Source organism: Chelonoidis abingdonii, chromosome 20 (assembly GCF_003597395.2).
Source record: "Chelonoidis abingdonii isolate Lonesome George chromosome 20, CheloAbing_2.0, whole genome shotgun sequence".
Taxonomy (NCBI): Eukaryota; Metazoa; Chordata; order Testudines; family Testudinidae; genus Chelonoidis; species Chelonoidis abingdonii.
In genome coordinates, this window is record NC_133788.1 from 15,722,933 (window position 1) to 15,744,313 (window position 21,381).

Below are 21,381 nucleotides of genomic sequence, written 5' to 3' on the forward strand. Positions count from 1 at the left end.
CATTTAGGGCAACATTTTCAGGAGCACCTAAGTCCCACTTTCAAAAATGATTTAAGCATTTAGAAGCCATTGCCTGCCAATGGGACTTTGGCTCCTAGGTCACTTGGGTGCTTTTATGGATTTTACCCTTAATCTAGTCTGTGTCTCGGTTCCCCCCTCTGTAAAATGGAGATGACTCTTCCAGGAGTCACAGGGATATGTGAGGCCAAAATCCATTAAAGGGGCTCAGATAATGAGGTGATGAGAGACATGTAATAGATACTCGGATGTAAATCTTCCCAAAGTTTAGCCCTGCTCAGATGCAGGGTTTGGTTTGTGTCAATGGCAGGAACTTTCCTCGTCATTGGATTCAATGCTCCAGCTTTTGTCTTAGGGTAGCTAGGGAGAATATGACCATTGAGCAGGCATCCCAACTCCACAGTTTGTTAGATTTTTTGTCCTGAAGTCCATTGTGAGTCTGATTTTTTTTTTTTTTTAATCTGAACATTAAAAGTCCATGGAGATGAGAACAAAACACATTGCTAAAGAGGCAACCCTCTCACCGTTAGCTGGGTTGCAGGGAGGGTGCCGTTTGAGAGAGGAGGCTGGGGGATTGGACTGTGAAACAAAGTGTCATTTCAGTGGGGGGTGCTGCTTAGCTCCAGGGGAGGCAGGTGCTGCTGGGGGAGGGGGCTGTGGCTACATCAAAAGTTGGGGGGTTTAGATAACATGATCTTGCCTCATTCCTTCAGATATGTAACATTTCTTTCCAGTCTTGTGCAAACTGTAGGACAAGCATGATTAATCTTCTGTATTGTATTCACATGTAACAACATGATAATGCTATACCAGGGGTGTGCACAAGGGGGGGGCGGGGGCATGACCTCCCCTCCAATAATCATTGGGAGCACAGAACTCCTCCAGCCCCGGGGCTGCGATGGGGGTGGAGCAAGTGGCAGAGCACAGAACATGCCCCTTGAAAAGTGGTCAAATTTAAATTCTTGCACATGCCCCTGCACTATACTATTGGTATCGGAGTGGGCCTTTCCAGACGGGCTTTACAGCTGAACTGCGCACAAGTATAGCTTAAATGTGATTGTGATGAAACCGATTCTAACACAGGATGGTTGGAGAACAGGGATCACAGTATTCTGGCACAGGTTAGATCTCATCTCATTTGAACCTGCTCATACCATAGGTTAGCCTCCTCAGCGCTGGCTGACCAAAGGCTGTTAGAACCGCTCTGGGCCACAACTGTGTTTAAATAGTCTGTAAGAACAGTTGTGTAAGTTATAAGGCCTGTAAGATCTTAATCAATTAACAACCCTCAAAACATCCCTCTGAGGTAGATGAGTATTGTTCTCCCTATCTGGGACATGGAGGTGCAGAGAGGTGAAGTGGCTTTTTTTAAGGTCATGCAGCAAGTCAATGGAAGATTTAGGAATAAAACCCAGGAGTCCTGACTCCTGCTCTAAATGCTTCCTCCTGCCCAGCTCTGTACACCCAGATCCGGTGTCGCTAAGGCAGAGAGATGTTGGTGCACCTTGACTGCAACCTAGAGAGCAGAGGAGCTCTTAACTTCTGAAAATAATCCTAACATTTTACTGCCCTGTTGTTTTCCCCCATTAAAAACAAAACACCACCCAAGAAAAACAAACAAAAAAGTTTTTAAACCGTACACAATCATTCCTCTGAACTACAGCACTTGTCATTTCAGATTAAACATGAATAACTAATCAACCAAACACAGATCCAGTGATGGAGAAAAAAGCCATATTGAATATAGTGTGTTGGGTAGATAAAACAGACATGTTAATTTCGCTGGTATGTAACAGTATTGAGACACAGTATCACATGGTAGCTGGGCCCTCTGGATAGACTCAGCCCTGACCCAGAGTAGGTGTGTCCACTCTAGCCAATTAAAGAGGGCTGGGCTACTCCTGGGCCTGTAAAGGCCTGCTAGGGGGTAGTGGGAGGAGGAGTTTAGTGAGAGAGGCTGTGCCCTGATGAAGGAAAGTTTTACTGGAGTGGAGCTAACTCCTGTGGTGGGTTCTCTGGAGCAAGGGTGCCTAGCGAGACAGAGAGGGAACAGAGCTGGTCAGAACTGGGAACTTGCCAGAGGCCCCTGAGAAGGGAGAGCAGAAACCTGAAAGTAAGGACGGAGTTAACTGTTTTTCTGTTTTCTGTCTTCTGTTAAGAAAATAAACCTCTTCCCAAGAGACTGGGCATGGCAGCACGTGCTTCGGGACTGGGAAGAATCCTGGCCCAGTGTTGTGCATTTTAACTTTCCAAATTAAGGAGATAAGAGTTTGCTTTAAAATACACCTGCCAGGGGGTAAGTGGCTGTGGTCTTGCAGGAGGCAACATCCTTTATACCTCAGAGCCCATTTAGTCTGCTTTTCAGGTACATTGGAGATCTGAGTTTCCTTTGCCCAGCACCTTATGTAGTCATGTATCCCTATGTAAAACACTACCGTCCTCTTTGCTGCTTTCTAACCCCATCTGGGGCCATCATAAATTAATAGATTTTAAAGCCACAAGGGAGCCCAAGAATCTAGTTTGATCTTCAGTAATATATCACAGGCCATTACATTTCACCCAGTGAGCCCGTGTTGAGCTATCAAGAAAGGTATCCAGTCTTGACTTGAAGGTATCAAGTGATGGAGAATCCACCACTTCCTTTGGTAGCTTGGTCCATGGCTAATCACCCCTCAGTATTAATTTTTTTCCTTATTTCCAATTTAAATTTTTCTGGTTTTAGTTTCCAGCTATTGGATTGGGAACTGAGGCACAGAGAGGTTAAGTGACCTGGCCAAGGACAAATAAGCACTCTGTGGCAGAGCAGGGAATTAAACTTTGGTTTCCCATGACCCTGGCTAGTGCTATTACCATTGCATGCTGTCAATTAAAGAAGAATAAGCATTGGGATGAATTGTGTGATGTTTGTTTTTAACTTTTCTGTATTTGTTTGCACTGTATCTTGTTCTGAGTACAGGAAGAGGAGGCATCTTCCTTTTTCCCCAACTGGGGGGATGTTTTTACTTGTTTATTCAAATACTGCATCTCCTCCACCCCCATCCAATTTCTAGTCTAAATTTCGTCATTAGCCATGTGTTACAGTCGACTCCCCATTGAACTCTCTCTATTATTACAGGGCTCAGTTTAGTGTTTGCATAGTTGCATGGACACCCACATTTATGGCTTCTTTGAATTCCATCTTTCAACATGCGATTTATCTAGCTCTTCCTTCTTCTCTTGGGTGAGTTCATTCAGCCACCGTCATAAGTGCTGTTACAGCAACCCTGGGCTGCATACATACAAGCACCATGGCTGCCACTTCACCATGTACAACCAATATGAGGATTAGAGCTAATGTGCCTGTCAGCTGTAGCAGTTTAGGACTCATCAGCTGAGCAAAGGAGCAGCTTGATTAGGTCAGCCAGTACAGGTCGCCAGTGCGCACATGAGTACGTCTAGTAGAGGGCAGTGGTCTTTGTACACACACATTCGTTCATCACCTTCTGGGCCAAATTCTTCTCTGGCTGATGTCAGTGTGTTTTGTGAAAGGCCATAGGGCAGGACAAAATTTGGCAAAGTGAGTGGTGATGTAAGTAGTGATGTACCTTACACATCCAGGGTGAAACCTGGTCAGGAAATGAGTACAAGAGGCACAGAGGAGTCACCTGCACCAATGTGGTGTGGAAAATAGGTGTAACTGGTACTGGACTGGTATTCTGTGGGAACCAAATTGAACTCTTTGAATTTGCATTTGTAGTTAATACGCACCATATCACTGCAGTGCTGAATTTGTTCCCAGGAATGTTGGGAGTGGTATGGGTATAACCTAAAATGGAGGCGAGGGATGACTTAACTATAAGGAGGGTGTTATATGCTGTCCCTGCTGTGATCTCCCTGTCTTCCATCGTCTGGGTATGTAAGCTACTCATTTTGTGCACACAGAGCAGGTTCTGCTCCAATTTACACAGGTGTAAATCTGGAGTAACACCATTCACTTTTGTAGAATGATTCGAGCTTTAATGTGGTGTAAATATGGGCAGAATTTGTCTCGGTGGCACTACGGTCCCAGTTCTGCAGTTTTCCTAGCTGGCATTGTATTGCAATTCTTTAACGTCAGTGGGAGTTTTGCTTGACTGTGTAATGCAGAATAGAAACCCGTGTCCGTGTCAGTGATTTCCTTATCTAGACATTTTATCATCTTAGGCCTGGGCTACACACACAAGTTGTATCGCTTTCACCATAATGGAATACTTAAAGCAGTGCAACTCCCAAGTGTGGACACAGTTACACAGCTCTAAAGGTAATTATGTCACTGTAATAGCTATTCCCGTGTGGGAAGGAGAATAACCTATATACTAAAATAAGGTACTTTTATACTGATTCAACTCTTAACGTGAACAGGGTTGTACTGATATAATTATGAAAGTGTAAAAATCATACTCCTTACGGGTGTTCTACCAACTCTAAAAATGTGTGTAGACCCAGCCGCAAGAGGGAAGAGAGGAAAAAATTATGGATTCATAGATTTTAAGGCCAGAAGGGACCATCTGATCATCTATTCTAACTTCTTGTATAACACAGGCCTTAGAATTTCAGCCCATTACCCCGGTGTTGAGCCCTGTAACGGGGGGTGGGTGGGTGGTGGAAGTCTTCTGCAAACAGACAGGAAATTAATGTGACGGTTGTAATAATGTTTGGTGATATTGGAAATACAAATGTCTGTGGCTTCGTCTGAGCGTGCAGTAATATCATGAAGAAATTATGCAAAATTGTATGCACAAAGGGAAACTGGGAGACTATTCCTTTGTAACTGACGTGGATTACACTTCAGATAATGAGACAGGCAGTTTAGGGGCAGATTCAGGTGCCCAGATCCCATTGACTTTCAGTGGGAATTTCATACCTAGTCTTTGAAAATATCTTCCTTTATTTGATACCTGTCTACCATATGAACTGGTTAAGAATTTGGACTTGTCACCATGAGCCGTTTTGGTGTGGCTTGGGTATGGCTGTCTATAGAGACAATGAACAACATGAGCCTTCTGGGACTCTAGCTGAGGAATGTCTGGAGATGGAAGGACGGTTGCTGGGAACAACCCTTCAGGTTCAGTCAAAGAGGGGATATCGAACCATTTCAGGGCATTTCCATTCACTGCCCCCTTTTCTTGGAACAGTGGTTTCAAATGCCTCTGAGCGGTCCAAAGAGTATGGATGTATTTGTCCCTCATCTATAGCATTCAGGTACCAGAGCAACAAGTGGTGTCACTGTACCATGCCCTGGTGAGAACCCTGACTGACAAAGAGCCAGGCAGCTGCCGGGTGGCACTGGAGATTGGCTTTGGCTTGCTTAGAAAAGGGAGAATGGCTTTTAGCTAGCGCTTTTCATTGTAGCTCTTTAGTGTTTTACAAAGGAGGGTACATATCAACATCTGCATTTGACCATTGTGGTTAGGTGAGGCACAGAGAGGCGACGTGATCTTGCCTGGGGCTATGGAGCAGAGTTGGGAGGAGAACTCAGATTTTCTAACTCCTAGCTCAATATTCTATCCAGCATAAACCAGGCTTCCTCATTGAACAGTGATTTTCGAGGTCACTAACATCGGAGGATGGTGTTTTGAGAAAGACTAATGAGAGGACCGGTGGACATGAGCGATTTGGTCTCTAAAATAAAGTGATCATTCAGTTGTGGAGAGATAAGTGCCACCACTCAGCCTACCTACAGTGTGTCCCCTGGCTCACAACAAAACCACAGAGCAGAGTCATAACTCCTCTACTTCCTGGCCTTAGTGCATCTACCCCTCTGCCAGTCCCATGTCGGACAAAACTCGCAACTGATGAGACAATAGAGTAGAAATACCAGGATACTTTTCTGTCCCCTACATAGTTTTTCCCCACCTACCAGACATTCTAGTTTTTAGAGTTTTGTAAAGCACTTTGAAGATGAAAAACGCTCCTTGCTCCTGTTCCCTTCAAAGGGAATAGGGGCTTGCTTAACCATTAGACATATTTGTAGCTGGAAACCTAAATACAAAAGTGCTGTACCAGTGCAGGAGAACCAGACAAAAAAATTACTATTGACAGAGTGAAACTGACCCATCTATTAAATCACCCAAGTTGAGTAAAACAAGCAGCTCAGATATACACTATATTTTACAAATAATTTTACTTTTGATGCTCTATGATATTACTGGTAACACAGGTAAGATACTTTTTAAATACACGAGTCCAAATTATTTTCTTAGTTATGACTGGCTTCATTAGAGTTACTTATGTCTGAGTGCAGAATTTGTCCCAGGATTTTTATCTTGACAGACAGTGTCCCTTTAAAATTTTGCATCATGGTAAAAAAGATTAAAGGGGCAATGTCATCTTGAGAATCATGTTTCTGTCTGGTAATTTCCCTGTGATTATTATGAAGAATATCTAAAATCTGAAAGAGGCTTAGAGAGAAAAGGATATTTCCTTTTTTCCTCCCTGCCCCCGCTTTACTTTGTGCATTTGACAACTCTCTGTGTTTCAGTTTCTTTGTTTTGCTGATAGTCCATTTCAATTCCTATCTCACACAATGGCAACTTAAAGTTGTTGCTGTCAGCCCTTCCTCCCCCCATTTTCCCTTGCTGTAAAGACCCTTATAAATATCAACAGGAGAGCAGAAAAACAGTGGTACAAATATATTTTAAGAGAGAATTTATATTGTACAAAATTCAGGACATATTGTACCATATAAAGGCTGTGTATTAGAAGTTGTTTTTTTTTTTAAAGGAGTCAGTATCACAATACAAAGATTGCTGCATTAAAGAAACACTATCAATGTGAATTTTGGGTCCTGATACTGCAAAGGCTCATGCTTAAATAAACACACTCTTAGTGAGTCAAAAAGACTATTCACAACGTGTACAGTTAAGCATATTCAGGTGTCTTTGCAGGATCAGGGCTTCTGTTTCTTCAGTGAGAAAGCATCTCAAGTATCTCTAGGTGAAACTTGGTAGAAACATTATGCATATTTTTAAAAATAGTTACTAAATAATTGCTAACAAAACATCTAAAAATTTGCCTACTCACAGGTGTATATTTTAAAATGTGTCTTCTGATTTTCAGTTACGCTGTGCCCAGAATCAGTGTCAAGTATCAGAGGGGTAGCCATGTCAGTCTGGATCTGTAAAAGCAGCAAAGAGTCCTGTGGCACCTTATAGACTAACAAGACGTATTGGAGCATGAGCTTTTGTGGGTGAATACCCACTTCGTGGGATGCACACAGCCTGTGTTCATTCTACACTGTTCTCACTTTAGATGGAACTGATTGCTTTAACCTTATATAATTATGATAATAGCTGGCATTTCTAGAGCATTTTCCATCTGAGTTTGTCAAAGTGCTTTACAAACACATTGTGTAACATCTGGGCACAATGAGACACAAGTGGGTTTGCCTGAATAAAGATCTGAATTAGGGTGCACAGGATACCTTTTGAGGTAGTTGTCGTTATCCCCATCTTCAGGGTAGGAAGCTGAGCACAGAGAGGTCAAACAGCTTGCCCAAGATCATGCAGTGAGACAGTGGTAGATTACGGAAAAGAACCCAGACCTCCAGACTTGCAGCCTTGTGATTTAATCACTGGATGATGCTTCCTTTGGATTTGTGAATTCCATGCAGAGTCCTGCTTTAAAGAAGTTAGAAACTAGCTCTGCATGTGTGTGTGTATTTAGCAGGAAGACCCTGATTCTGCAAACACATGTGCTTAACATTGGTACTGTGAACAGACTGGGGCTGTAGGTTGCATACACATGTTCGGCACTACGTATTCTGATTCACATCTTCTCACTTGACAATTAAATCTAATTTATTTTAATAGGTCACAAACTTTTTTTCTTTTTAAGTGAAGTGTCCCCCTCCTTACCCAATTATTTCCTTCAGGCCAGTAAAATTCTTTGTTAAAGGAGGGAATAGAAAGGGCGATGCAGGCAAGAGCAGAAAGCCTGCATCCACGTCTCCTCCCTCATTTTGGGGGAGTCTGATCTTGCAGCTGCAAGCAAAACTGGCACTGTAGCAGATGGAGATTTTGACTGAGAACAGACTCCAACATTAAGCCTTTGGGGAGTAATTTAAAGTGACAAAGATGATGATGACGTGTTGTTTCTATTTCATTAGCTGTCAGAATGGGACCCATTGTGCTAGGTGCTGCATGAACTGATGCAAAGACAGGACACTTGCTTTGGAAGATCTTGTTACAGTAAGCTATTTATAAATCTTATTTGTCATTTGGGTGTGTGTGGACTATCCCCTTCTTTTAAAATGTTTCATAATAGACACCCTTGCATCATTTTTTGGGGGGGGGATGTCACTCTGATTAGCAAAGGCTGGAAGACAGGTTGCTTTAGTTGCAAGGTTGTTCTTATTTACTGTAGACTTCAAGACGATGGCAGCTGCTCCTCCTGTATTTCTTCCCTCCCCCTTTGCAGGCAGCCGGCTCCTAGGCATAGATGGACCATGCCTACAGCCGAGCGAGGTTAGCAGTTCTGGGAGGAGGCAGCTGAAGGATCCAGGTCACGGTCAAAGGGTGTGTGAGCAATTGAGGGTGGGAGGGAAGAGGGGCAGTGCTGAGACTGATGACGTACTCCGAATGGGTTACATTACGTTCTAGAACTCCGCCCCACGTGCGTTCGGGGGAGGGAGGGAAGAGAAGGAGGAGGGAGCAGGAGATGGAGGGAGGAGAGGATGGTAGATGGGGGGGGAGGGAAGGAGCTGAGCTAAGCTGATCCCACGTGTGACGGATCTGGCTGCTTCCCCGGCTCCTCTCTCCAGTAATATTCTCTGGTAGGAGAAGAAAAAAAAAAGGGGGGGGGAGGGTGGCGGGGGTTTCTTCAGGGGCTTTCGCTCTGCGCTGCTCAGGATCACTGTGGGTTTTTGCAGACATGGAGGCAGATGGGAGCCAAGCTACCTCTGGAAGCCCAAACGACTCCCAACACGACCCTGGGTAAGTTTACCTCCCCTGCCCCCCATTCCCACTTGATATGCTTTCCTTGGCCGGGGGGGGGGGGGATAAGAGAGCCCGAAGGCAGAGCCATGCGGTGCCCCCGTGTCCCTGAGTTGCTCACCTTGGGTGGGTTGCACTGAACTGCCCCCTCCTCTCCTCCCTTCTTCCCCACCTCCTCTCTTCCCCCCGGCGCGCTCTCTCACTCTCTCTTCCTTTCAGCTTTTGTAAGTTACACGTCAAAATGGCCGATCTGACATCTGTGCTTAACTCTGTTCTGTTTTCTTCTTCCAGTAAAATGTTTATTGGAGGCCTGAGCTGGCAAACCTCACCAGGTAAGGGACAGGGTGTGTGTGTGTGGGGGCCCACCATCCTCACCCCTGGCTGCTTCATTGCTCTTTGTTATCCCAGTGCAGTTACCTCTCGCCGTTGGGGTCCCCCCCCACAACACACACTTCTCCTGAACAAGGTTGTAGATCTGTATTCCCCCCCACCCAATAGCAAAGCCTTTGTCGAGTCCTCTATTCGACCTTAAATTGTGCGTGCGCGCGCGCCTTTAAAAAGAAACGCAAAACACCCCCCCATCCATCCCACCACAAATTAAAACTCCTTGAGTGATCAGAATTGCATTTGCTTTTATTTCTCTTCTCTCCTCCCTCTTTCTCTCTCTCTCTCTCTCTCTCTCCCTCTTTCCTTCTCTCTCTACAGATAGCCTTAGAGACTATTTTAGCAAATTTGGAGAAATTAGAGAATGTATGGTCATGAGGGACCCTACCACAAAACGTTCCAGGTAAATCCTTCTCCTCTTTTTAATTTAATTTGTTTTACAATCAAAGTTTTAAAGTTGTGTGTGTGTGTGTGTATTGTCTGTGCAGAAGTACCTAGGAATATGTCTATACGTTTTTAGTTGAAAATGATTTTTTTATAAACTTTCCCATCCCCTAAACAAAATGCTGGAGACTATTGATTGTGACCTGTTTATCTGATTTCCCCCCCCTTTTTTCACTGTCATTTTAATTGCCCTTTCATCTTTTGATTAATTATGGAGTACTCCAAATAGAACACACACATACCTATTTTTACTGTGTACTTCGCAGACAGTTGCGTATGTGTTTTTTTTGTTTTTTTTTTTAAAGTATCTTTGGTTCCCCTCTCTCTCTAAGACGGTGATCTCAACACCCCAGTCCTGTGTGCTCCAGTATAAAACAAAGCATGAAGAGAGGGTTGAAAGGTGACAGGGAGGTGCGATTGGAGAGACCTAGATTATCTCCTCCCTCCTGCACCTGAGATGTTTTCAGGGGAAGTGGGCAGATGGGGAAAGGAAGAAACTCTTCTTTATTTTTATTTTTATTTTTGTTTTTTTTTTTTTTTTTTTTTTTTTTTTTTTTTTTTTTTTTTTTGTCTAGCTCTTATGTTCCTTCCCCCCCCCACCTTGTTCTTTGTCTCATTTCAGAGGCTTCGGTTTCGTTACGTTTGCTGATCCGGCAAGTGTAGATAAAGTATTAGCTCAGCCCCATCATGAATTAGATTCCAAGACGGTATGTGATGTGCGTTGTTGTTTTAATGTGTCCTTTATTTCCTGCAATGTTATGACTGTGACAGGCTTATTTAAAGGGACAGTGTCCTTTTTGTTTGGTTTGCTGGAGCTGCAGTTTTTTTGTTTGTTTTTTTGTTTAAACTCAACATAAAACCGTCCCTGAGCTAGATGTTCATTCTGATGATTTTTCAGATTTCACTTTTAACTATGAAAAGCTGTCACTTTTTAAAAAAAATCTCTTGTTTACCATAACTACAAATCGAGATTATGATCTTCCAGCCTCACAATGAAATTAACAATATCATAGGGTAAAAAACTAACTCTTTTTTTGGGGAGAGGAGGGAGTAGAGGAAGGGTGAATAAGTAAAATAGAGGCCACTCTTGGTAGGAACTTTTTTTTCTTTATTTTTTACATTTTATCCTAGAAGTTGATGATTTACACTTGAATGACACACATTTCTGAAGTTCTTCCAATCTCGCCTCTCTCAGAGTAGTTTTTTTTGGAGGGAGGGGGGAGGAGGGTGTTGTGAGACTTACAAGTTTATGTGGTAAAACGTTTTGGGCTCTTTGGAAGAAACACAAACAATAGATTATTTCTGCAAAGCTTTTCACTGTAATAAGTCCCCAGTGGATCATGCAGGAAAATGCTCAAGAGATTCAGCCAATTTATTTTTTGCTATTTTTTTTTTTTTTTTTACGTGAAATGATTTGCCCCACGTATTGCATTTTCAGTATTGGGTCTGGCAGTGGACATTTCGTATTTATGCAGATAGGCCCTGCTTTTAATTCTTCTTTCAGTGCCATGCCAAAAAGTGGAGTTTGGGGCTTGTTACTTTGTTTCAATTATAAGCCTCAGCAAACTTAGAAAAAAGGACACTAGTAAAGGTCATTATTGCTTTTGGTATAGTGCTGTCTGAAAGGGACAGAATTTTAGGAAGGGAAGAATCTTATTGGTTTAATTGCCTGGCAGAACATCTGCTAAATGTGTCAAGTGTTTTTGTTATTCATAACTGTCTTTTACAGTAGATGTTTTGGATCTTAAATGTTTTCTTTCAACATGAGCATTGATGGTTGGTGGGATTATTTTTTAATGTCGTTAAGACTTATTTTGTGATGAATATAGCTAAATAAAGAACAGAAGAACTGAACCCGACATGAGTGCATGATATTTTCATTTTTTTTTTAAACTTACATTTTAAAAAATAACCCTACAGAAGCAGATGGAATGTAGTGTTTTAATTTGCCCAGCAAATTCTGCTGGGCTTGTCTGAACACGTAGCTAATGCTTTCACATTCCTTAATAATTTGATTTTAGGTTTAATCAGATATGGCAAGATAACTGATTCAACTGAACTCTGAGATTAAACTCTCATCAGATTTCTGCTGTACAACTGTATTCAATATAAATTTTTTTAACAAAAAGAATAAGTTTCGATAAAAGATAAGACAGGCAAAATTTCTTGAACTTGATTAAAAAACCCCAGTAACCTAGAAGCTCCCCCAAAATTATTATTGATGATTTTTTTATCTCCTTCCCTTAGCCTTGCATCACAGTTCAAGCACTGGAATGTATTTAATTTGCTCATGGACAGTGGAAGGGCAAAGAAATAGACAAAAATAAACTTACATCAGATTTGATTATGCTGCAGTGATTGATTCTACTTAAACAAACAGAACCCACCCATGACAACAACAGCATATATCAAAAAGTAAAACCAATCAAGTTCTCACTCAGCCATTTATTTGTAGACATATGATCGTAACTGTTCTTTAGTTTAACATAGCATTTGACTCTGTTTCAACGTTCAGCACAGGAGGCAGATCAGATCGGTTGGGTATTGGCATGGAAACGGCGCTGTTGTTTACAGTTACGTTAAAAGCTTTGTTTAGGTAATGTCCATTCATATCAGAAATAGTATTATAGTAATTTCCTAGAGGACTTGTAGATACAGTAAGTAGAATTGTATCTAACTAACATTTTTTTTGGTAGAAGTTTTTGCTTTGTTTTGCTGGTTGTTTCAATAGTTGACAGGGATGTGCAAAAGGTACGGATTTGCCATGCTGATCGTGTGTTCCCTTAAACACGCTAATGACATTTAATCAAAAGTTTTCCAATGAGAAAAATTAAGTTATTTGAACCTAATATTTTCATTGTGGTGTAAAGACCCTTTGCTTTGAGGTCTGGCCTCTGTAAACTGAGTATTATGTTTCAGAATTTGATGTCTGATGCAACTTTTTGCTGGTGCCAAACTTTACAATAATACCGTTGTGGTGTGATTGGAGTCTATTTAATTATCTTTCTCTTATTGGTAACTTGTTTTTAAAAGCAAACAATATAACTATGGAGGCCGATACAGAAATGTGCATAGTTGTTTCTGCCTTCAGGTATCTCAATGAAAAATCCACACCTGTTGTATTTCCCTGGTAGACAAGTACCTAGTCAGTGCTGAATATATTTGTAGATAATAATCTCTGTGAAAAAGGTTAGCTTTCTAGATAAAGGATTTGACTTTTTAATAATTTTTTTTTTAACAATAAATTGGCACGTAATCACTCATTTCTCAGGTATATGTTAAAAAGAAAAAAACACTTCAATATAAAACAGACAAATTAATTTATCAATTGAGTATTAAATGATTGTACCATTTACAATTTTGACGTTTTAGCTGAATAAAATTACGGATACATAGTGACCTGGTGGGTTACCTGTCAGTGACGTCACCATAAGCAACATCTCCTTGTAGCATTAGTTTAAAAAAACTTCAACTCCTCGTTCACAAAATAATCTTAAATTAATATTCCCTTAAAATAGTTTCTATTTCAAAATATCCTTTAACAAAGCCAGGATTTAAATTTGGTATAAAAAAAGTAACACTGGAAGCTATTAAATGTTACTGCAGTTATACACACGGTTTTTCCCTTTAAATTATCCATTTTTCAAAACTTTTTATTAAGGATTTGCTTATGAGCAAATGCTGCTGAAAGAGGAGGAAATTCAACAGCATATAGACTTTTCATTAGTGTGTTTTTTTTTCCTTTAAAGATAGCAATTTGAAGCATTATTCTGTTTAAAACAAGCCATGAATCTGGTGGTATGTATTTTTGGGTTTAACACCTTGAATGGCAGGAAACAGTTGTAATTTAAAACTGTCTCATTTTTAAGTTGCTTTAAAATTGTCAGAGAACTGGGGACATGCTTTTTTTTAAACTTATGAAGTCAAACAGACAGTAAATCCTGCATCTAAAAGTAAGGTATCAAGGGATGAAACAAGGTGGTGGTTTGTTTTTGTTGTTGTTGTGTTTTTTTATTTCTGTGGCGGTCAGCTTTCCCTTTAAGATTACTTTAGTTAGCTCCTTCATAGAAAGTCTGCATAAATCTTCTAAGAATGTGGTTTCTTCTAGGTTCAGCACTCGTGTTTTGTTTCTTTGTTTTTTTTTTTTGTTTTTGGACCATTCATGGATTTTTTTTTCTTTTTCATTTTTTTTAATTGCCCACCTGTGTCCTTTGATGGCAACTATAAAGCAAATCAGTTAGGAATTCAATTATAAAAAGTAATCTTTGCAGTTGTTTTAACAAGATAGTTCTAATAATTTAAAAGTAAATCATTTGGATCAGTGTTTTGTATCTTTTTATTTTGGGGGGATGGGGAGTTCTTGTTTTCTTTTTGAACAAACTTGCAGATTAAGATTGTGATCCAAAATGGAGTCCATCCCTATACAAATCTACAGAATATGCCAATAATATTTAACATCCACCTCTTGTTGGAGAGGCACCAGCCCAAAAAGTAGTACAGAGCATCTTGTGTACCATGTAAGTTATGGTATAGAATTCACTATAGATCATTTACAGATGAGATCAATTCAGTCCCGTTCTAAATCTGACCATAGTCTGTTAGCTCCTGAGTTGCTCCAGTGTGCTGAATTTTAAGCCTGAGAAATGAGGGATTAATAATTCAATGGTTTAAAAAAATTAACATGTTGATTTTCCCCTTTCTTTTCCCTCAGATTGACCCTAAAGTTGCATTTCCCCGACGAGCACAGCCTAAGGTAAGTAGGAGGATCAATAATAGGATTTTAGGCACACAGAGAGTCATTGTTGCCAGGCAGTTCAGGTTTCAAACAGGGAATTGGCAATGAAAGCTTTTAAAGCTGGAGCGCATGGCGTCTTAAGGGTATCAGCATATGGCTGTGAAACTACAGGAGAGCTACTTTGTGTGACATTACATGTCTCCAGTTTAACTATCTCCTTGCGGAGTCCCAGTCATTTGTGCCAGTCTCAAGGAGTCTTAGCTTTTTCTCATCGTAATGGGAGAGCATTGCTGCGTTACTTACAATTGTTACAGTATTTTGTACCGTATCTTGCTACAGTATTTATGAAGAGTGTTTGGTTTAAGTGCAGGGTTTCTTGCTCGTTTCAGGCTGAACTTTGAACTCCTTGACTTTGATGGGTGGGGAATAAATCTCTGCCCTCATGGTTTGCGAGATTTCTTTTGTATAACTCTTGAGCTGTGTTTGAGCACTATTAAGTGATGTGTAGCGAGTTCTTGATCGGTCTGAGGCTCTGAACTTTTATAAGCATTGGGTATGCCTTTGCAAGAAGATGAACAAAGAGCTTTAAGTCTTTTTATCCTACTAGTCTTATTGGATAAGTGACCTGCTCCTTTTAGGGCATACTTTGTTATAATGTGGTCAGTTTCCATGTTGGGACAGACACTTGAGCCATGTGCAGAGAAGCTTTGATCTGCATGCTATCTCTGAAATATATCTTGGTACTATTGGTGCTGGAGGACCTGTTTTTGGAATTGAAACAGTTCTTAATATTTAGAACTGATCTACCGCTTTTGCTAAACACGTTTTTTCAAGTTCCAGTATGCAGTCAGTTAACTTGACTTTAGAAGTCTGAGTTTGAAAGAGTGTTTTTACAGTTAACTTTTCTTTTCTTTTTTTTTTTTTGCTTTGTCTCCACTGCAAAAACTTAATTCAACTGTTATACAACATTAATATATATTAAAATCAACCTGGATTGCTTCTGTATTCTGTTACGGTACTGCCCCTTCATTAAGAAGTGTGGGGATGTGTGTGTGAAGAGAGGAGAATAGTAAGTTGTAGACACAGGCAAGAAGGGAATAGTGGTTGAAACTGGATGGGGAGAGACTGCCTAAACAAGTTAAACTTAATATTTTTATTGAACATAATTCCTCGTGAGAGCAAGCAATTTAATAGTGCATGAAGCTATAACATTATATACTGTATAAAGGACACATCCAGAAAAAAACTCTGTAATTTAACAACTTTGGGCATATAGCAAGAGGAGAAATAGCAATTTAAAAAAAAATTTACATGCAGAAATTAAAACTAAACAAATGTATTTAAATCTTTCTTTGAGGGCTCTTACTTTCTTAAGATGTAGCTGGCGTTAATTAGTGACAAAAGAGGGGGCTGGCTTGTTTCTGTACTAAGCAAAGAGTTTTGTGTTATGTAGGGTTTGATAGCTTTGGGATTATGTTGTTGGAGTAGTGTTGTGTTTCACACAGTGCATTCCTTAAAGCTACAGAAGTCCTAACTAGTCTTGAAATTAAGTTGTGAAGGTGGTCTTGCCTCGTAATATGTTTCCCCTGAACTTTTTTTTTAAAGCATCTTTCAATTTCTAATTGTCTTCTGTTACTAAAGCTGTCTGTACTTTCTGTATTGTTTGCAAAAGCTTGTAAAGATGATAAACTTTCCTGTAAGACATCCTCTCAAAACAGCGACAAATGAGCATTATGGATCTGAGTGAGTTAATTTTTGATTGTTGCCAAAAATATTCTTCCACATTAAAGATCTGAATGCAAAATCAGGTCATCTTTGCTAAGTGGATTTTTTTTTTAAAAAAAACCCTTTTTTCTTGATCGTAAACATCTCTAAGTTACGGGGCAAATGATGTCACATATGTAGGCTTCCACTCAGCATGAAGCCACCATGTATGAAAAGATAAGCATATGTTGCAGTGTTTCTCAAACTAGAGTCACTGCTTGTGTAGGGAAAACCCCTGGCAGGCCGGACCGGTTTGTTTACCTGCCCTGTTCGCAGGTCCGGCCGATTGTGGCTCCCACTGGCTCCGGTTTGCTGCTCCGGGCCAGTGGGGGCTGCTGGAAGTGGCGTGGACCAAGGGGCTTACTGTTCGTCACTTCCAGCAGCCCTCATTGGCCTGCAGCGGCGAACCGCAGCCAGTGGGAGCTGTGATCGGCGGGACCTGCGGATGGGACAGGTAAACAAACCAGTCTGGCCCATCAGGCGTTTTCCCTACACAAATGGCAACCCAGTTTGAGAAACACTGATATTTTGCCTACGTCTAGTCCTGATTTTTATTCAGACCTTTTTAATAATGGATTCAAATTTTTGTTTAGCAGCTTGTGTTTTTTAGTTTTTCTTAAAGGGCTTAAAATTGGAAGGAAACATAGTAAATTAGTTGTAATAAAGAACAGATTTAATATTAGTGCTGTCATAATGTTCTTTAATATGTCTTACAAATAAAAACCTGTTTTGACCTGTTTTGTAAAATTAGCTGTTGAATTAAGGCTTTAGAATTTAGCAGTTCACCTATCCCAGTTGAGCAGTAAATGTTCAGTGTTAAAATGCAACTGTACTTCAATCTAATTAACTAGTTGATGCTTGAGTCCATAGAGATTAATGCCATTAATGAAATGTCTATCTTTTTGTGATTTTTGTTTCTTTTTCTCAGTAGTTCATCTTCCTGTTATGTTTAGTATATTAATTCTTTCTTTGAAACAGACGCTTCTTGCACTTTAAAGTGATTGTTGTTGAAATATATTGGTGGAAGCTGGTTACCTGAAATGTTTCCCGTTCTCAGTCATAAGTAGCATGTAGCAGTGCTTTCCTCATTCCTCTCTCAGTAGGCCTTTTTACCTGCAGAGCCAACCTTCAGAGGTGGCATGTTGGACTGTTTAAAGAGTGAATTTACTGTTTACGTTCTGTCAGCAGAGAGATGGACTATGGTAACATTAGGATTATGTGCAACCCTTTGCCAGTTCACATACTTACCTTATTTCTGCACGTAAATTATTTTCGCATCTACAAATTATTTTTTAAAAGTTTTTTTTTTTTCCCCTCCCTTTGTGATGATCCAATCAAACACATGTTTAGAGAAGGCCAATTGCTATCTTTCAAACAGGGGTGTGATAACACACTTTCTTTTGGGCTCCCTTACCTGTGTCTTCAGGATTTGACACCTCAGTGATGAAGCAAGAAGTGGCAGGCTGTAACAGCTGAAAATTCTTCCCCTCTTTTATAGAATGACCTTAGCAGATCTCTAGGCTAATGGATTACACCATAATGTGTAATCCTACTCTTCTTGTGAAGGCTAGGGCAAGTTGCAACCATTGTTTTAAGAAATTGTGCTGCAGGGGTTTAAAACTTGTTGAGTCTATCGAATATGGCTAACACTGAGATGGAGGAAATAGACATATACCATCTTGCAGTTGCTGCTGTTACCTAGTAAAAATTCTGATTAACTTCCAGCTTCTAAAAGGAATGTTGCAATAGTGGAGCATTTATAGCATTACTAACCTGAAAATCTTTTAAAAAGAAAACAATATGTACACGGGAGAAAAAAGACCAAATTCTTCCATTCCCGATGTTAACAATAAGGACACTAACAGTTGAGAGTTTTTTTTAGATGTACGTGTTCCTGTTTTATCGAAACTGGATTATCCCAACCTCCTCGTTATCCGAATCTCTTCCTTGTTCCCTGACAGACCTGCCCACAAAACAGTTCTCTTTGTGAACCCGCCCCCTAGTTTGCAATCTTGACCAGCTCTCAGCATGCAATTCCCTGATACCCGTGCCCAGTTGCCTGCATGCATATCCCCTGCCCACACCTTACCTCTTCGTCTGTTTGGCATCATATTTCAGGCTCTGGCTGCTGCAGTGGGCCCCTGAGTGCCCTGGGGACTGTAGCACTGAGGTGCCCAGCTCCCTTTTCAGCAGGGCCTTTGTGCTCCCCGGGCAGCCTGTAAGAGCCAAGGCTGGGGCGTTCACCGAGCTGAGCAGCTGCAGGCAGAGCCTGGGTGCTAGGGAGTCCGTTGCCTTGCTGTTACTGCACATGGATAGTGACAGCAGTGAAGTCCAGCTGTTTCTGATGGAAAGACAGAGCATGTTCGACGCCCTCTTGGTTATCCAAATGCTTATTTATCCGAATAAAATCTCTGTCCCCTGTACTATTCATAAACAGGAAAAAAGTGTGTGTAAGTAAACACTTAATATCAGGGTCCAGTGCTGCTTGTTGTGAATAGTCCTAGCAGGTGGGGTAGATTGGAGCACTTGCCAGAGAGAAGATTACATATCAAAACACTATTGAGTGTAACCTGCTGACCCAAAAGTGTTATGTTTTTCTCCAGTAGATGGTCTACACAAAGGACAAGCCAACTGTTGCTGCCAGCTAGTGGAGTTACTCCTTTAGTTCAAATGGTAGAGGCCTACACTCTTGGTGCTGAATATCCTGGATTCTGCGCCTGTTGTCAACCCAGAGTGGCAGTCATGACATTTTCAGGATTGTATTTCAAATTAAATAATGCCATCCACACATGACCTGGACACATCATCCCAGATGACAGTTCAGTCGCAAAACAGTGAAAAGATTTTGACTGGAGAGGATTTTGTGTTTTTTGTCTGGATGCGCCAGGGAAGCATGTCTCATTTCAAGCTTTTAAGAGAGCGTTGAGTATAAACGTTTCTTTATGAAAAGTAACCTGACCGTGCCTTATATCAACCTCAGATGCTAGTCAGCGGACAGATTGTCAGCTCATTTCTTGCTTTGAATTTCCACGTGCAAATGGGCATACAGGGTTCTGTGTGAGTAGGTCATCTCCCATCTAGCCAAATAAGGAGGCAGATTGCTCTCTGGGCATGTGAAACGTAAGTGTGCAATCAAACAGACTTTCTGATTGAAAAGCAGAATTTTGTAGCCTTCCCTTTCATTTGGATCATATTATTACACTCTAATATATTAAATAGTTATTGCAAAGCAGTAAGGAGGGAGCAAGTCCTTCCAGAATAAATATACAGGCTAGATTGTCAAAGCTGTCTAGGGGGTTTGGATGCCTACTTCCCTTTAATTTTAATGGAAATCAGATGTCTAAGTCCCTTGGACAGCTGTGTAAATCCAAGCCAGATGGTCTGTTTTCTTACAAAGCATTCACCTTCCAGTGGCATTATGAGAGCCAACCATTTGGTGGTCGTTGCTGTTAGGAGTTCAGGGTGCGGGAGGGGCTCCAGGCTGGGGCAGAGGAGTGGGCTGTGGGGGAGGGGAGAGGGCTCTGACTGGGGATGCAAGCACTGGGGTGGGGCTCCGGATGAGGAGTTCAGGGCTGGGGCAGGGGGTTGATGTGCAAGAAACGGTTGCAGGCTCCAGCTAGGAGTGCGGGCTCTGGGCTGGGGCTGAAGGGTTTGGGGTCTAGGAGGATGTTTGGGGCTGGGATTGAGGGGTTCAGAGGACAGGAGAGAGATTAGGGCTGAGACACAGGGCTGGGGCCAGAGAGAGGCTCAGGGGTGCAGGCTCTGGGCGGCGCTTACCTCAACCGGCTCCCGGAAGCAGATGTCCCTTCTCCAGCTCCTACCTGGAGCCATAGCCAGGCAGCTGCAGTTCCCGGCCAATGGGAGCTGTGGGGGCAGCACTTGGGGCAGGGGCAGCTGTGGGGCGGAGCCCTCTGGCTACCCTTATGCATAGGAGCCGGAGAGAAGCCATGCCGCTGGTTCTGAGAGCTGCCCCTCACCCTGCTCCCCAGCTGAGTGCCTGAGTGGGGCAGCCTCAGACCTCCCTCCCCAGCCGAGAGCTCGGGACCAATTAAAATGGCTAGTGGGCTGGATCCCGCCCATGGGCCGTAGTTTTCCCACCCCGGCGTAGCCCTTGCCCACCAAGTGTTGTGCCCTGTCTCCCCCTATTGACAGCTGGGCCACATACAGTGGTAGATGAGCCTGCTACAGCCTTGCCTGACGGATCTAGATCTTTTAGCTCTGGCAATTGAGGCTCACAGTTTAAGATCCAGAAGTTCCAGGTTCAAATTCAGCTGCCAGTGACCCACCCAGGATGCAGCATCAGCCACGCTCTTTAATTTTTTCAACCAGAGGGAAAAAGTAATCGAGCAATGGATGTTGCAGCTTTATATTTGGCAAAATGTCCTGGGCTTTACAAAGGTAGTGTTCTTGAGCTGGGCTTTTTTTGTTTTGAGAACTAAACATTTCTTTTCGAGTTAAAACACTTCAATGGTCTATAATACCCAGAGACGGTTGTGAATTTGGGTATAATAGATGTCTCCCTGTTAGCACTGTCTAGGGATGTCTTTTGTGTTTGTTTAGATTGTCAGCTCTTGGGAGCAGGGACTGGCTTTTTGATCTGTTTGTACAGCACCTAACACAATGAAGTCCATGCCTAGGGCTCCTAGTTGCGGTGATGATGACAATATGTTATGTTCCCTTTCACTTGCTGCTAACCAGTTGGAGATGACTGAATTCGGTTCCTTTTTGGTGGGCTTATTCCTTTCCTGCCCTTTTCTATATCTTTCCGTCCCCCATTGTTTCTTCCAAGGCACTTTTTTCCCTGCACCAATCTTTGGTGAGGGTAAGTTGGGGACAGGGTGCAGAGGAAGGAGAAGTGAAGAGGAGCAGGGTAGCCAATACCCTGGCATGTTTCACTCTGTCTCCAAATTGAGTATGTGGTGTCTGCAAAGTTCTCAGCCTTTTTTCAGCCTGGAGGTAGATCCAGTAATGACTGATCTATAACCATCAAATTCATTTATTTGTCACTGCCAGTGACAGGCCAGTTAATGTAATGGATTTTTTTTTTTTTGGCTGTCGACTCTGGTGATTTTCTCCCAAATGTTG

The 21,381-nt window shown here is 41.7% G+C and overlaps 1 protein-coding gene across 3 annotated transcripts in view; it reads left to right on the top strand.

Annotated features, from left to right (window-relative positions):
* The first annotated feature begins 1,929 nt into the window (after positions 1–1,929).
* The window catches only part of MSI2 (musashi RNA binding protein 2), a 397,445-nt gene continuing 377,993 nt past the window's right edge, over positions 1,930–21,381 (top strand). Inside the window, exons 1-8 of one of the 3 annotated variants that reach the window (XM_032779390.2) lie at positions 1,930–2,131; positions 8,144–8,225; positions 8,401–8,501; positions 8,906–8,969; positions 9,261–9,301; positions 9,675–9,756; positions 10,420–10,504; positions 14,509–14,550. In XM_032779390.2, the coding sequence (XP_032635281.2) occupies positions 8,483–8,501; positions 8,906–8,969; positions 9,261–9,301; positions 9,675–9,756; positions 10,420–10,504; positions 14,509–14,550 (333 nt within the window). In that variant the 5' untranslated portion in view covers positions 1,930–2,131; positions 8,144–8,225; positions 8,401–8,482. Of the gene's footprint in view, positions 2,132–8,143; positions 8,226–8,400; positions 8,502–8,622; positions 8,810–8,905; positions 8,970–9,260; positions 9,302–9,674; positions 9,757–10,419; positions 10,505–14,508; positions 14,551–21,381 lie in introns of those variants that run through there. The other 2 variants (XM_075074083.1, XM_032779380.2) reach the window with 2 other exon arrangements.